The 13,848-nt window shown below is 48.2% G+C and overlaps 1 protein-coding gene across 4 annotated transcripts in view; it reads right to left on the bottom strand.

Moving 5' to 3' along the window:
• Window positions 1–13,848, bottom strand: part of CSMD2 (CUB and Sushi multiple domains 2) — a 689,612-nt gene that overhangs the window by 180,344 nt on the left and 495,420 nt on the right. For all 4 annotated transcript variants that reach the window (XM_027537925.1, XM_027537922.1, XM_027537923.1 and 1 more), the window contains one exon: window positions 8,737–8,863. In XM_027537925.1, the coding sequence (XP_027393726.1) occupies window positions 8,737–8,863 (127 nt within the window). The remainder of the gene's footprint in view (window positions 1–8,736; window positions 8,864–13,848) is intronic.

Raw genomic sequence — 13,848 nt, 5'->3', positions numbered from 1 at the left:
TTTCTTTTCATTCTTCACTTGTCTTTTGTCACTGTCTTTGCAGCTCAGGAGCTTTCCTCCTCCATTTTGCCATTCATTTTCTGCTACTTCTCGTCCCTATTTCTGATGCTTAAACAAGAATATTATCTAGGACTTTCCTGGTGGCTCAGTGGTAAAGAATCCACCTGCCAGTTCAGAAGATGTGGGTTCAATCCCTGATCGGGGAAGATCCCACATGCCGTGGAGCAACTAAGCCCACGCACTACAACAACTGAGCCTGTGCTTTAGAGCCTGGGAGCCACGACTGCCGAGCCCATGTGCCTAGAGCCTGTGCTCTGCAATAAGAGAGGCCACTGCAATGAGAAGCCCATGGACCAAAACTAGAAGGAAGCCCCTGCTTGCTACAATTACAGAAAAGTGCACACAGCAAGGGAGACTCAGCACAGCACCCCCCTCAGCCCTGCCCCCCCACCCCTGCCAAATAGAGCATCATCTATATACCCATTTAAAATTTCTTCTGCCTCCTACGGTAAAATCTTTTCAGTGGAAGATGGTTCTCTTTTTAAAAGAATGGTATGTTTTAAATGGCATCACAAGTTTTTAATTTAATTTAATTTTTGCTTATTTGTTTATTTTTTGAAAGGGAGAGATTTATACTGGTCCAACGTGGCACACCAACAAGGTTTGCATTTCTTTGGTTGAACTGTTTATTCTCTTCCTAAGAGATGCTGGAATTCATTTCTGGGCTTGTAAACTGGCAGTTAAATTGATGTATTCTGGCCAGTTCAACTATTCAGTGAAGCTCAGCTGGATTATCATCTTTGGATAATTTGAAGTAGTTTGTGTTTCTTTTTCCAGAGGTAACCTATAAGAAGCTAAATTGCCAGAGAGCACCACCATTCTGAAAGCTGCATTTATACCTACCAGGTTACCTACATCCTCTCCTTCAAACACTTTGGAGCTCCTTTTGATTATTCCGTGGTTTGCTGAAACCGTAAATCTGACACAGCAATACCCCATTGTGTCTGTGCTTATCTGTTCAGTTCCTTCAGGAGGTCAGTTCTTGCAGTGTGAGTACATGGACCTTCTCTGTTTAAGGTCTGACTTACTGTCACCGCATGAAAATAAACCTTCTGGAAGCTGCTAAACCTGCAGCCACGATTCCGGGCAAAAGCTGTGAACAGAAGCTTGACTTCTCATGCCTCCGCCTCCTCAGGGCCAGCTGCCCGCTTGTTGGGTAAAGGGAAGCCATGCTGACCACAGTGGGGGATTGCTGCTCTCTGATTGATACGAAACTGCAGCGGGGGCATCTGGGCTTCAGGCACAGCCAGATGTTTTGTCTAGTCCAGCACCCTCCCAGGAAGACAAGCTCCACTGGGCAGCAGTAATGGGTAATCAAAACCATGGCCCCCTCTCTCAATAATCCTACTGCTTCATAACCAGCAGCCAAGAACAGACTTTCCAGGTTGCCCTGGCATTAATCATTAAGAAGCCCATCCATAGTTAAAAATCAACAAACTAGGACTATTAGCCAAATATGAACTTTATGACTAAATGGGCATTAAGAGCAGAAATCAGAGCTTCCAGGAACAAGGAGTTCCTCCATCCTCCAAGTGCCCCAGATCTCTTTACGGAAAGCATACCAGCAAAGGACTGTGTCTTATCCCTGCGTGCCTTCCCTTCTTAGAGCCAGCCACACAGACCTCTCAGCCTCAACCTATACTCAGTTCTTCTGAGTGTAACCAGGACCCCTCGGATAGTTACACTCGATTCCTCCTTGGTTCTCCAGCTAATGCATCCTCCACGTTGCTGCCACTGAACCTCCTGAAGTGGAGAGACTATCATGACCACCAGACGATGAGCTCTTTCAGAAGCAGCAGTGCACACCCACCCCTTCCTCTCTTTTACACGCCTGGAAGCACTTTACCTCCACGCTGCATGGTGAACTACTACTGTTCTGTAATGTGTGGCTAGAACAGCACCTCCTCCCTGTAACACCTTGGCCCAAGCTGCCACCTGGAATTATGGACTGACCTTGTAAAGGCTTTCTATTGTGTTTGTACCTTCTCCCTACTTTAGCACTTATTTCATTATACAAGAATCTAAGTAGGCACTATAGGTAGGCTTACATGTATTCCATTTCCAAACCTCTCATCTGTCTTTACTATTAAAACTGTAAAAGCAAAATGAAATAGATTTTTCACTTGCCCTGAGCAGGCATGGGACGTTCAGAGTAACGGAATGTAGGACGGCGCCTGTAGGTGGCGCAGAGGTAAAGAATCCACCTGCCGATGCAGGGGACGCCGCAGAGGAGGGTTTGACTCCTGGGTGGGGAAAATCCCCTGGGGTAGGGCAACCCACTCCAGTATTCTTGCCTGGAGAATTCCACGGACAAAGGAACCTCGTGGGCTACATACAGTCCAGGGGGTCGCAGAGTCAGACACGACTGAGCACGCATGCGCGCGCACGCACGCACACAGAAGAAAGGTCGCTCCCTTTCCTCTTCCCTCTTCTTTTAGACTAGAATGCAGACACAATTGCGTCATCGATGGACATGAACCTGAGCAAACTGGGAGACAGTGAAGGACAGGGAAGCCTGGCATGCTGTAGTCCATGGGGTCGCAAAGAGTCGGATACGACTGAACGACTGAACAACAGCAGACACAATGGCTGGAGCCGCAGCGGCTGACTAGGTCACCATGAGAATGATCGCCTACGGATGCAAGGGCAAGAAGAAAAGCAATGGCGTCCTGAGCAACTGCACTAGGGCTGGATGGGACCATCAGATGCTTTTTCCAGGAGAAAAGTGAACCCCCATCTGCTGAAGCCAGCTTTAGTCAGTTTTTCTATTTCCATTCTTAACAGAGAAATTTTCTATCTGTAAGATCGAGACCTTCAAGGGAAAAGACTGTTTCTTATTTATATTTATACCCTCAGCACCTGGCAGGATGCCCAGCACTGAGTAAATGTTCCAAGTTTCTAAATGAACTGAATGTTGTTACCGTCTTCAAAATATTCCAGTGGCTCCTCATTATACTGAGAAAGCCATTCAGAGTTCTCGTCTTGGCATTCAGGGTCCTGCAGAGAGCCCTCTTTACCCGCACAACTTTATCTCCCCACATCCATCCACATCAGTCGAGTGCTCTTTCCTCCTTTGTGGACATCCCCTATACTTTCCCCTAGGTTCACGCCTTCACTCCCCCTCCCCTCCATTGGAATGTTTGCCTCTCCGTGTCCAGGCAAGCTCTGCTTGTCTTTCTTTTCTCCGTTACTGAACTTGACTTGCAGTTAACTACAGCACCTGCCTTGTCTTGGAGGCACCTGCTTATTTGCCTGATTTCCCACTAGAATGTGAACCCCCGGCAGACAAGGATTGGCTGTTGTCTGGTCTTTGTGTTTCCCACTGCATGGCACACAGTGTGTGGCACAGAGAAGGTACTTAATGTCCTGGTGTGCTAAATGAACTAATCCAGGGTCAGAATGGTAGACCAGGGCCAGACAGAATGGGCTTGAAACCTATATCACTGGGTTACTGTGAGACATTTGTCACTCCTGGGCCTCAGTGATCCCATCTATAAAACAGTGGCAATCATAACTGATCCAGAACCTGGTGTGCTGTAGAGACTGGAGACACATTAAGTAGAGGGGAGGATCAGGAGCAAAAAGGCTTTGCCTCCCTATCCAGTTGTCATCTGAGCTGGTCCACTGATTATAAAAAGGAAAACTGGAACCCAGCATTGCAATCTGAGAAGAGGTCCCACACACGTGGGCTGAAATTTCCACCTTCTAGGCACTGATGACACACTCAGGGGTGACATGAAGGTCGCAGCTCACAGGTCTGTTCTCCTGCTGTTAGCTGCCAGGCCTGGACAGAGCGCATCAGCCAGCCTATCCCGTTCTTGGCTCTCAGGGAGAAACACTTTGCCAAATGCCTCCCCCATCCTATGTTCAAGGGCCGGGTATGACCACCACCAGCCCACTCTTGTGCACATCCAGGAAGGGCCCACTTTCCTGCTTGGGTCAGCCTGACCATGAATCCCTGCAGCCACCTACAGGGTGTAGTTCCTCCTGGGCACTCCCAGAAAGGGACTCTCTTCACCCAGCTTGCTGGGGTAAGGCGACCACAGATTCCTCCAGTCACTTCCAGCGCTTGGTCGAGGCAGGGGCAGGATAAGGAGAGGCACCTCCAGGCCTCTGTCTGAGCCCCAGGGACAGTCTCATGGGCTGGCCGCATCCCCTCCCAGCTGGCACACCCAAGGGAAAACCTGCATGACACCTACCCCCACCAATAGCATGGCACCTGCCATCTGCGACTCTCAGCGGTGACATACCACCTGTTGTGCTCTGGGATGCCACCTGGGTCAAAAGAACAACCCCCTACCAGCCCACGGAGGGGGATTCTCCACATTTGGGAGTTTCAGCCCAGGCACTATTCTAAGTATTCAGACACATTAGCTCACTTCATTCCCAGAGGAGCCTTAGGTGGTAGGTGCTATTTTAATTGCCAAGTTACAGATAAGAGAACTGAAGCACAGGGTGCCTACCTGAACACCTTCACAAGCTACAGCGCGAGTAGAGAGCGGTAGGTAGTGCGGTGGCCGAGTCTGGCTTTCCGCTGCAACTTGATACCGAATGCAAGACAACTGGGAGGACAACTGGGACATAAAAATAATCAGCTCTTCCAAGGAACGCAGCTGAATGATCAGCCCAGATGGCCCAACTGCAGAATGCAGCTGATGTAGGAAAAACAGGAGCCGTTGTAAAACAAAACATAAATAATGTTCTCAGAGAGATGCAAGATGACAATACACTGATAAAAACAAAAGTGGGCTGTCAAGAGCAATCTGAAAACAGAAAGTGCAGTTTTCTTGAAATAAAGATGGAAACAAAAACAAGATTTCCAAAATAAAGAGGCAGGAATAACAGAATAAATACTGTTGAAAACAGAATTAATGGAAACACAAGATCACTGGCAGAATGAAAATGGGATATAGATCTATCAAATCGCTAGAGGAGAAACAGAGCCAATTAAATCAGCTAACAACAGGAAGAGTTACAAATAAAAAGAAAACAATTAAAAAAAGCATTGCATATTTTATTTGAAAGAAAGCATAATGCATAGGATGTAAGAGAAATGTATAAAATCCTTTCTTTTAAAGGATTTCTTTCTTTTCCCTTTCTTCAAATATACACAGAACACAATTAAGACAAAAATCCAAAAGTAACGAGGGCACAATGTAGTAAAAGTGGAATTGATTTACAAAACCATACAAAATGTGTTACTTCATAACTTTGAAACATTCTTAAATACTCAGGTTAAAAAGAAACCTAAACTAAAATTATAGACTAGACACAAACCCAGATGAATAGTCTATATGGAAAAAAAAAACTTCCTCAAAGAAAAATACACAAAGAACTTGAAGCAGCAAAAACAAGTAAGTGCCATTCTGTCCATCACACAGGCAAACACTGTCAGGATCGACAGCAGCAAGTGACGCAGAGCGGGGAAGCAGGCTTCCGGAAGACGTGTGCATTACTGTAATAGCTGGAGGGAAATGTGAGGTCATGCATAAACATTTGCCTTCTGAGAATCTACCCTAAGGAACTAATTGGACAACTGTCCAAAGATTCATGTGTAAGGGTGTTTACTGGAGTGAAAACGTGAAAATATCCACTTTATCAATAGGAAAGTAGTTAAATAAATTATGGTTGTACAGACAATAGAATTCCCTGTAACCATCAACCAGGATGGGGTCGATCTATATATACTGACATAATAAGATGATGATATGTGGGCAAATGGTAAAACAAAAAGCAAGCTACTGAGCCACTTGAAGAGGTGATCTTGTTTTAGCAAGCACAATTATTGCCTTTGCTCCCTGTACACAAAATACCTAAAAGAGGAAGTCAAACAAGTGGATCTCAATGGCTCTCTTATGAAGGGCGTACAGAGAATGGAGTAAGATGATGGGGACTTTCGATTTCTACTCTATAAACTTCTTTATAATTTTTAAAAATGAGTATTTTGGGACTTCCCTGGCTGTCCAGTGCTTAAGACTTTGCCTTCCAATGCAGGGGGTTCAGGTTCAATCCCAGGGTATTGAGCTAAGACCCCACAAGCCTCATGGCCAGAAAACCAAGACATAAAACAGAAATAATGTAATAAACTCAATAAAGACTTTACAGAGTGGCCCAGATAAAAAAAATCTTAAAAAATAAAGTATCTCTTTTTTATATATAAAAATTTGGCAAAACCAGTACAATATTGTAAAGTTTAAAAATAAAATAAAATTTAAAAAACTCTATAAAGATATTTTCACTTAAAAAATAATAATGAAGCCTTGGGACTTCCCTGGTGGTCCAGTGGTTAAGAATTCACCTTCCAGTGCAGGGGACAGCATTCAATCCCTGGTCGAACTAAGATTCCACACACCGCAACTAAGCCCGTGCACCACAGCTACTGAGCCTGCACACTCCAAAGCCCATGCACCAAAAGCAAGAGACATCCACATGCCACAATGAACACCCAGCACAGCTCCCCTAAAAGATAATAAGGAAGTCTTCCTCTGAATATGGCACAAACACCAAAGGGGCTGTTTGTGACCGTCTAAAGGTGGTCTGGCTGTGAATTCCCTTAACTTGGCTGCTGCTGGTTCCAGGGAGGGGTGGCGGGGTGTGGGGGTCAGGGAAGGAGAGAGGAGGCGAGGGACTGAGACCAGGTGTGGGGACAGGTGTGGTGGATGCTGCAGACGCCTGGCTGGGATGGAAGGCTGGGCAGAGGGACCGCAGGAGGAACGGAAAAGGGGACCATTGCTCCGTCCCCATCTTTCAGCTGCTCTCAGTGCAGCTGGGAAGCCCTTCTCTTCTCTTCTCCTTTGAGGCTGTGAAGCACCAAGGAGCCTTTCCAATGGGGACTGAGGTCATGTTCATCCTTTCCCGGCCATTCCCCACCTTGGTGTCCTCACACACCCCCTCAGCAGGCCCCCTCTGAGTTCCTGCTGTCTTTGGAGAGATTATTTCCTGTTTATCTGGATTCTGTCTTTTGGAGAGCTAGGAGAGGATCCTCTGGTCTTCCCCTCAGCCCAGCTCACGCCGGCCATTCCTTTGAGTGACAACAGTTCTCACGTCTGCCCAGAAAGCTCATCACTGATTTCTGGCGCTCTCTTTGCCAGACACTCCGCGATCTCTCCACTCTCCTTCCAGCCTCCTCCTAAACCTTAATACCTGGGAACTAACGCTGCATGTCCTGGGGATGCTCAGGTTATGGTATCATGGAGGAGATGCAAGCCCCAGTACTTAAGAAGTATCAGGATGTCTACAATTACCTTCGTGTGATTTGGCAAAAGCAAAAATGAGGATGGAAAGGAAAGAAAAAAGAGCAAATGTGGTGGAATATTCACAGCAGCTGAATCCAGGTGACAGGTATGGAGGTGCTCAGCATACTGTTCTTTCGACTTTTCTATTTTACATATTGTATGCTACACAACAAAAAGTGAGGAAACAGAAGAACCTGTTTCCATATTTCTTGAGGAGAGTGAGACTGGCTGGTGCAACTCCTTAATGAAGGTCCCCTGAACTTGTCCCTTCTTCTCCCCCATTGCCACTGGTGGGGTTCAGGCCTCCCCGCCCCAGTGACACTCTGGAGAGAGCCAGCCTCCTCCTCACTGGGCTCCCAGCCCCCATCTGTCCCCTCTTCCACAAGCTGCCAGAATGGGACCACGGATCACAGCACCCACGGACCTCCACACGTGGCCACGTGCAGCCCGCTCCACCAGCTTCATCCCCCTCTGCAGCCCACCCCTCCACCCAAGTCCTGGGTGATGCTCTGGCCATGTGGACCCGTGCCCAGCTCCTTGAGTCCACCCACCGTCCAGTCACCTCTTCTGCCTAGTAGGCCCTTCTGTCCTGCCAACCTTCCTCCTTGGCCATGGGACCACCTCCTCTCCACCCAACACGACTTACTCCAGTGTCACCATTTCCAGGACGGGACCATTTCCAGACTCTGGCCTCCTGTCCTGCTGTTCAATCCCCTGCCCCCTCCTTCCACCACCTCTCACCATGTACACACGCATCTCCTCTTTGGGACTCCAATACGCAATTCCTACTAGGCATGGATGTGGAAAGGATGCTATATTTGAGGGAATACGTACAAAGTGCTGCACAGCACGCTGGGCTTCTGTAACTATTCCCTCCACAGTCCTAGAGCACAAGCATTTTTGTCGCCATTTTACAGATGTGAAAACTCAGATTGAGAAAGGGAAGCGATGTGGGGTGATACTGGAGTAGTGGGCAGACTCTTACTACCATCATAGAACCATGGTTAAATATTTACTATGTTCCAAGCACTGTGCTGAGTACATGGCCTACAATGGCTAATTTAGGTTTTCTATCCCAGAAGCCAGTATTATAGCCCATATACCCCAGAAGGAAAGGAGGAGAGACTTACCCAACGTCCTGCAAATGGTAAAGGGCAGAGCTGGGATTCAAGCCTGTGCCCTCAGCTACTGTGTGGTCGCAGTGTCACCACGGCCAGTGCCTCGTGTGAACTTGGATTGCAGCCCTGTGATGCTCAGGCTGGCCTTTTCAGGTTTCCCACGGGCTCTGGCCTGAGCCTGGGGTCATAGCGATGACTGTTGATCACCAGGGCCTTCAGGTGAGGTGGGCAGGGCCAGCCACTGGCTGGCGGACTGGTAAGGACGCTGGTGGCGAATCCCCTGAACAGCTGGCAGTGGTCAGTTTGCCGGCTCTGACACTTACCCAATGGTGCAGCCGGCATCAGCCTCGATGGTCCAGACGCAGTTGAGGTTGTGCTCGTAGGGAGCTGGATACCCAGGGGACAGCACCTGCCCCGACACCTCTCCTCTCACTGTCCCTCCACACTCGGCTGAAAGAAATCCCAGAAGGGTGAGTTTCAGGGGGCGACCTGCGTGCACAGGGGCACCCCCCTGGCTCCTCCTGCCTGTGTGCAGGGTCCCTCTTGTTCATCCCAGCTGGCGGAGCACAGCATAGAGGAAGGCCCTGGATGAGACTTGTATCTGGGATCTACAAAAGACCCTACAAGTCAACAATGAAGAGACAAACTGCTTGGTTAAAAAATGGGCAAAGCCTTTGAACAGACATTTCTGCACAGAAAGTATACAAATGGCCTCTGAGCACATGAGAAGGTGTGTAACATCACAGTCATTGGGGAAATGCAAATCAAAACCACAATGAGGCCCCACCTCACAGTCTCTAGGAGGCTGTAACCAAAAAGACAGACTGACTAATGTGTAGGTGAGGATATGGAGACACTGGAACCCTCGGCTTCCAGTTTCCAGCTGGTGGGAGCACAAAACATTACAGCTGCTTTGGAAAACAGTTTCCTGTATACCTGCTCAAAATGTTAAACATAACTACCCAGGGGAAAGTGAAAGTGTTAGTTGCTCAGGCATGTCTGACTCTTTGTGACCCCATGGACTGTAGCCCGCCAGGCTCTTCTGCCCATGGAATTCTCCAGCAAGAATATTGGAGTGGGTTGCCATTTCCTTCCACAGGGTATCTTCCCGACTCAGGGATTGAACCTGGGTCTCCTGCAGTACAGGCAGATTCTTTACAATCTGAGCCACCAGGAAAGCCCCAAAGCTACCTAATGACCCCAGCAGTTCTGCTGTTGCATATACACCCAAGAGAAATGAAAATGTAAGTTCAAATGAGAATTTGTACACAAATGACCATAGGATCATCATTCATAAAATCCACCCCCTCCCAAAAGGGAAAAAACCCAAATGTCCATCAACTGATGAATGGATTAACAAATAAGGTATATCCATAAAACAGAATATTATGTGTTCATAAAAAATAAAGAGGTACTGCCACACAATACATCATGGATGAACGGAATGTTGAAAATATTAGCTAAGTTAAAGAAGGCAGGCACAAAAGGCCACATACTGTGTGTTTCTATTTATATAAAATATCTGGAACAGAAAAATTTACGGAGACAGAGAGTACGTTTGTGGTTGCCAAGGCCTGAAGAAGAGCAGGCAGCAGGGAGGGATTGTTAATGGGTTAGGGTTTCTTCTGGGGAGACAAGATATTCAGGAATTAGATTGTGGTGATGGCTGTACAACCCCATGAATATACTAAAAGGCAACTAAATGGGCCAACTCTATGGTATGTGAAGTCTATCTCATTAAAGTTATTTAAAAAAGGTCCCTGGGGGTTGGGCTGATGGCCCACTCTATGAGCAAACTCCTTGACGCTTCCTGGAGGATGTGTAGGAACTCAGTCCTGGTCATTGACAAGAACTGGTCATTGACAAGACATTGCATTCTTCCTCCCAGAGAACTTGTGGTCTAGAGGAGGAGATGGCCGCAGTGTATGCCTAGGGCACCGACCGAGCCACGTTCATGGCAAGTGGTAGCACAGAGGTGGAGGTGACCAGTTTCCTCGCGTGCAGGGTCGGGAGAGGTGGGGTGGGTGGGAAGAGTGGAATGGAGAGGCCCAGGAAGAGGACACTGCTGACAGGGAAGAGCACTGCAAACCTCCTGGGGCTGCGAAACAGCACGGCAGCTTGCGGGACAGCATATGGGATGGGGCGCGGTGGGGAGACGGGGCTGAGGAGCTGGGCGAGCATTCTACATGGAAGGGCGCTGCACACTCGGCTGTTGCCTATTTCCTGTGTTAGGAGAAGAACTGCAGTGCTTATGCCCGTGAGTAGAGTCATCACTTTTACACACTTGCCCATTAGAGAGGACATGCTGGGAGCAGTGTGCAGGACCACAGAGGGGTGGACCTGGAGGCGAGGGACCAGTGAAGAGGTCCATACTTGCCATCAGAGCAGCCCTCTGGGTCAGAAGCTGGTGATCCTCCTGGTCTTCTTCCTCCCCATCATCTAACCCACCTCTGAGCCCCTGGGCCTGAACCTCTGTGATTCTTTTCACACCTGACCTCCCGCCCCCATTGTTAAGAGTGGTGGCTCAGTCCCTTACCATCTCCAGGGGAACAGAGTCCCCAGCCCCCAGCAGTGCCACCAGAAGGGTCCTTGTAAAATACAGACTGGCCACACCCTTGCTTAGGTTAAACCCTCCTCCCCAGGGTGAAGTCCATATTGCTTAGGGGAGCCCATTAAGCCCCCAGAGGGCTCCCTTTGGCCTTTTCTGGACCTCTCCTGGCACCTCTTGGTCCAGTCAATTATGATGAACTCCACAAGCCCAGGCACTCTGGGCCTCTTCAGGCCTCTCCTTGGACTCACAGCCTGACAGCATCTTCCACATGAGACTCTCCCTGCCCCACATGGAGCTGACATTGTCCTCTCTGGTGTCTCCATTATAACATGATCAGGATCTTATCATACCCTATATATTGTCACCCTGCTTATTTAACTTGTTTGAGTACATCATATGAAGTGACAGGCTGGATGAGTCACAAGCTGGAATCAAGACTGCCGGGATAAATAACAGCAACCTCAGATATGCAGATGATACCACTCTAATGGCAGAAAGCAAAGAGGAACTAAAGAGCCTCTTGATAAAGGTGAAAGAGGAGAGTGCAAAAGCTGGCTTAAAACTTGACATTCGAGAAACTAAGATCATGGCATCAGGTCCCATCAGTTTATAGCAATAGATGGAGAAAAAGTGGAAACAGTGACAGATATTATTTTCTTGGGCCCCCAAATCACTGCAGATGGTGACTGCAGCCACAAAATGAAAAGATGCCTACTCCTTGGAAAGCTATGGCACACCTAGATAGCATATTAAAAAACAAAGACATCACTTTGGCCACCTGATGAGAAGAGCCCATTGCCTGGAAAAGACCCTGATGCTGGGAAAGATTGAGGGCAGGAGGAGAAGAGGGTGAGAGAGGATGAGAAGTTTGGATGGCATCACCAACTCAATAGACATGAGTTTGAGCAAACTTCAGGAGACGGTGAAAGACAGGGAAGCCTACTGTGCTGCAGTCTGTGGGGTCATAGATACAATCTAGCAACCGAACAACAACAATCTCCTTTACAAGACTATACACTCTCCGGCAGTAGGGATCTTGTATTACTTGTGTTTGTACATCAAGTGCCCAGCATGGTGTTTGGCACATTATGTGCTCAGGTGGTCAGTCATGTCTGACTCTTTTTGTGACCCCATGGACTGTAGCCCGCCAGGCTACATGGAATTTTCTAGGCAAGAATCCTGGAGTGGGTTGCCATTTCTTTTTCCAGGGGATCTTCCCAAACCAGGGATTGAATCAGTGTCTCCTGCATTGTCAGGTGGGTTCTTTCCCACTAGTGCCACCTGGGAAGCCCTTGGCACCTTACAGATAATTTAACAAGTGTTTGTTGGATGAATACATGGGAAGATAGAAGATCAAATGAATTACAGGAGCTTATTGCTTTCCTGGCAAATGACGTTGAAGGGTCTAAATCAAGGGAGCATGAGTCAAAATGAAGAGGTGACTTGCTACAAAGCTTCTTAGGAAAGATCTGACTAAGCAAGACCTTAGAAGAGGTAAGAGAAGATAGGGTCAGGGCCACAAATGGGAGACTGACCTTCATCTGTTGCTACAAAAGACCCATGAAACATCTCTTGGGCCCCATGGCTTGACACGAGCCCACTAAGGCAGGGCAGGGGAAGGGTCCTTCTGCAGTGAGCCTGCTCATGAGACTGGACCCTTTCTTTCAGCATCACTACCCTCGTGATGATGTTGGGATGGGTTGTGCCAACCCAACTGAGAGATGCAGGGCTGAACAAGGCTGGAACAGGGAGTAAGGTGTGGGTGGGAGGATGAGCTCAAAGGAAGCCTGTCCAGCTTCACAGGTAGCTCAAAAGGTGGCAGGACATTATCCATGTTCTGGGCTGGAGCTTCCTTCCATATTCTGGATGGAGCAGCCCCTCCTGCATCCCAGAGCCAAATGTTTGGAGGCAGTGGCACCAGCAGCATTTTCTCATGGACACAACTACCTCTTTTCTCAAGGGTCACTTTTATCTGGGGACTGCAAGGGGGCAGGGGCTGAGCCTGGGGCCAGCATGAAGCAGATTCACCAACAAGACCCCAAGACTCTCATCTTTCTGATCTTCTCTCTTATCTCCATCCTAGAGCCCCAGCTGCTTTGTTTGGGCTGTAGCATCCACCATGGACAAATAAAACATCTGGGTGTTGCAGCTGTAGCAGTCATTGCTGATAGGCCATGATCAAGTCTACCACAATATGACATATGTAAAAATATGCACACACAACTCCAAATGCACAGCCTCCCTCCCCTACGTGGTGCCTGAGGGAGTCTCAGTGGGGCAGCCTGCTGGAGTTTCAAAGTATAAGTATTTTTTCCAGCACTGCTTGAGCGGATCCTCTAAGTTCCATCTGACTGGCAGATTAGATATTCAGAAGAACTTTATAGGGGAGCCTTTCTGCAAAGCAAATGATTGTTTTGCAGTGTGAATCATCACCTCCTTCACATTTCATTTGCTCTGGCTTGCCTATGGCCCCAGACAGTTGTCTGTTTCTGCCTGTGTCTCCCTTGCTGGCCTGGGACCTGCTTTTCCCTGTATTCCCAGGGCCTGGCAGAGAGCCTGGCACATGAATGAAAGAAGGAGATAGAAACAGGGATGCAGGGAGAAAGGGACAAGGTGTGCCTGCACTTGAGCACAGAGAGAGGAAGACTCCAGAGGCCACTGTCCTGTCCATGGTCAGGTTTAAAATCCTTGCCTTGAGACCCTCTGTTGTGTAACAGTGTCAAGATCCTGTTAACACACAGTTGTCTGGATGGTGGTGGGGAGAGTATCACCCTTACCGCCTCCCCCCCATGCTGGTTCACACCTTCAGCTTCACACTGGCTCAGGCTGGAGTGTGCAACTCTTCTCCCCTCCCCTCTGGTGGGTGATGCTTACCCATCCTTTC

This window comes from Bos indicus x Bos taurus, chromosome 3, assembly GCF_003369695.1.
Source record: "Bos indicus x Bos taurus breed Angus x Brahman F1 hybrid chromosome 3, Bos_hybrid_MaternalHap_v2.0, whole genome shotgun sequence".
Taxonomy (NCBI): Eukaryota; Metazoa; Chordata; class Mammalia; order Artiodactyla; family Bovidae; genus Bos; species Bos indicus x Bos taurus.
The sequence above is the reverse complement of the archived record's forward strand: the minus strand, read 5'-3'. Positions and strand labels throughout refer to the sequence as shown.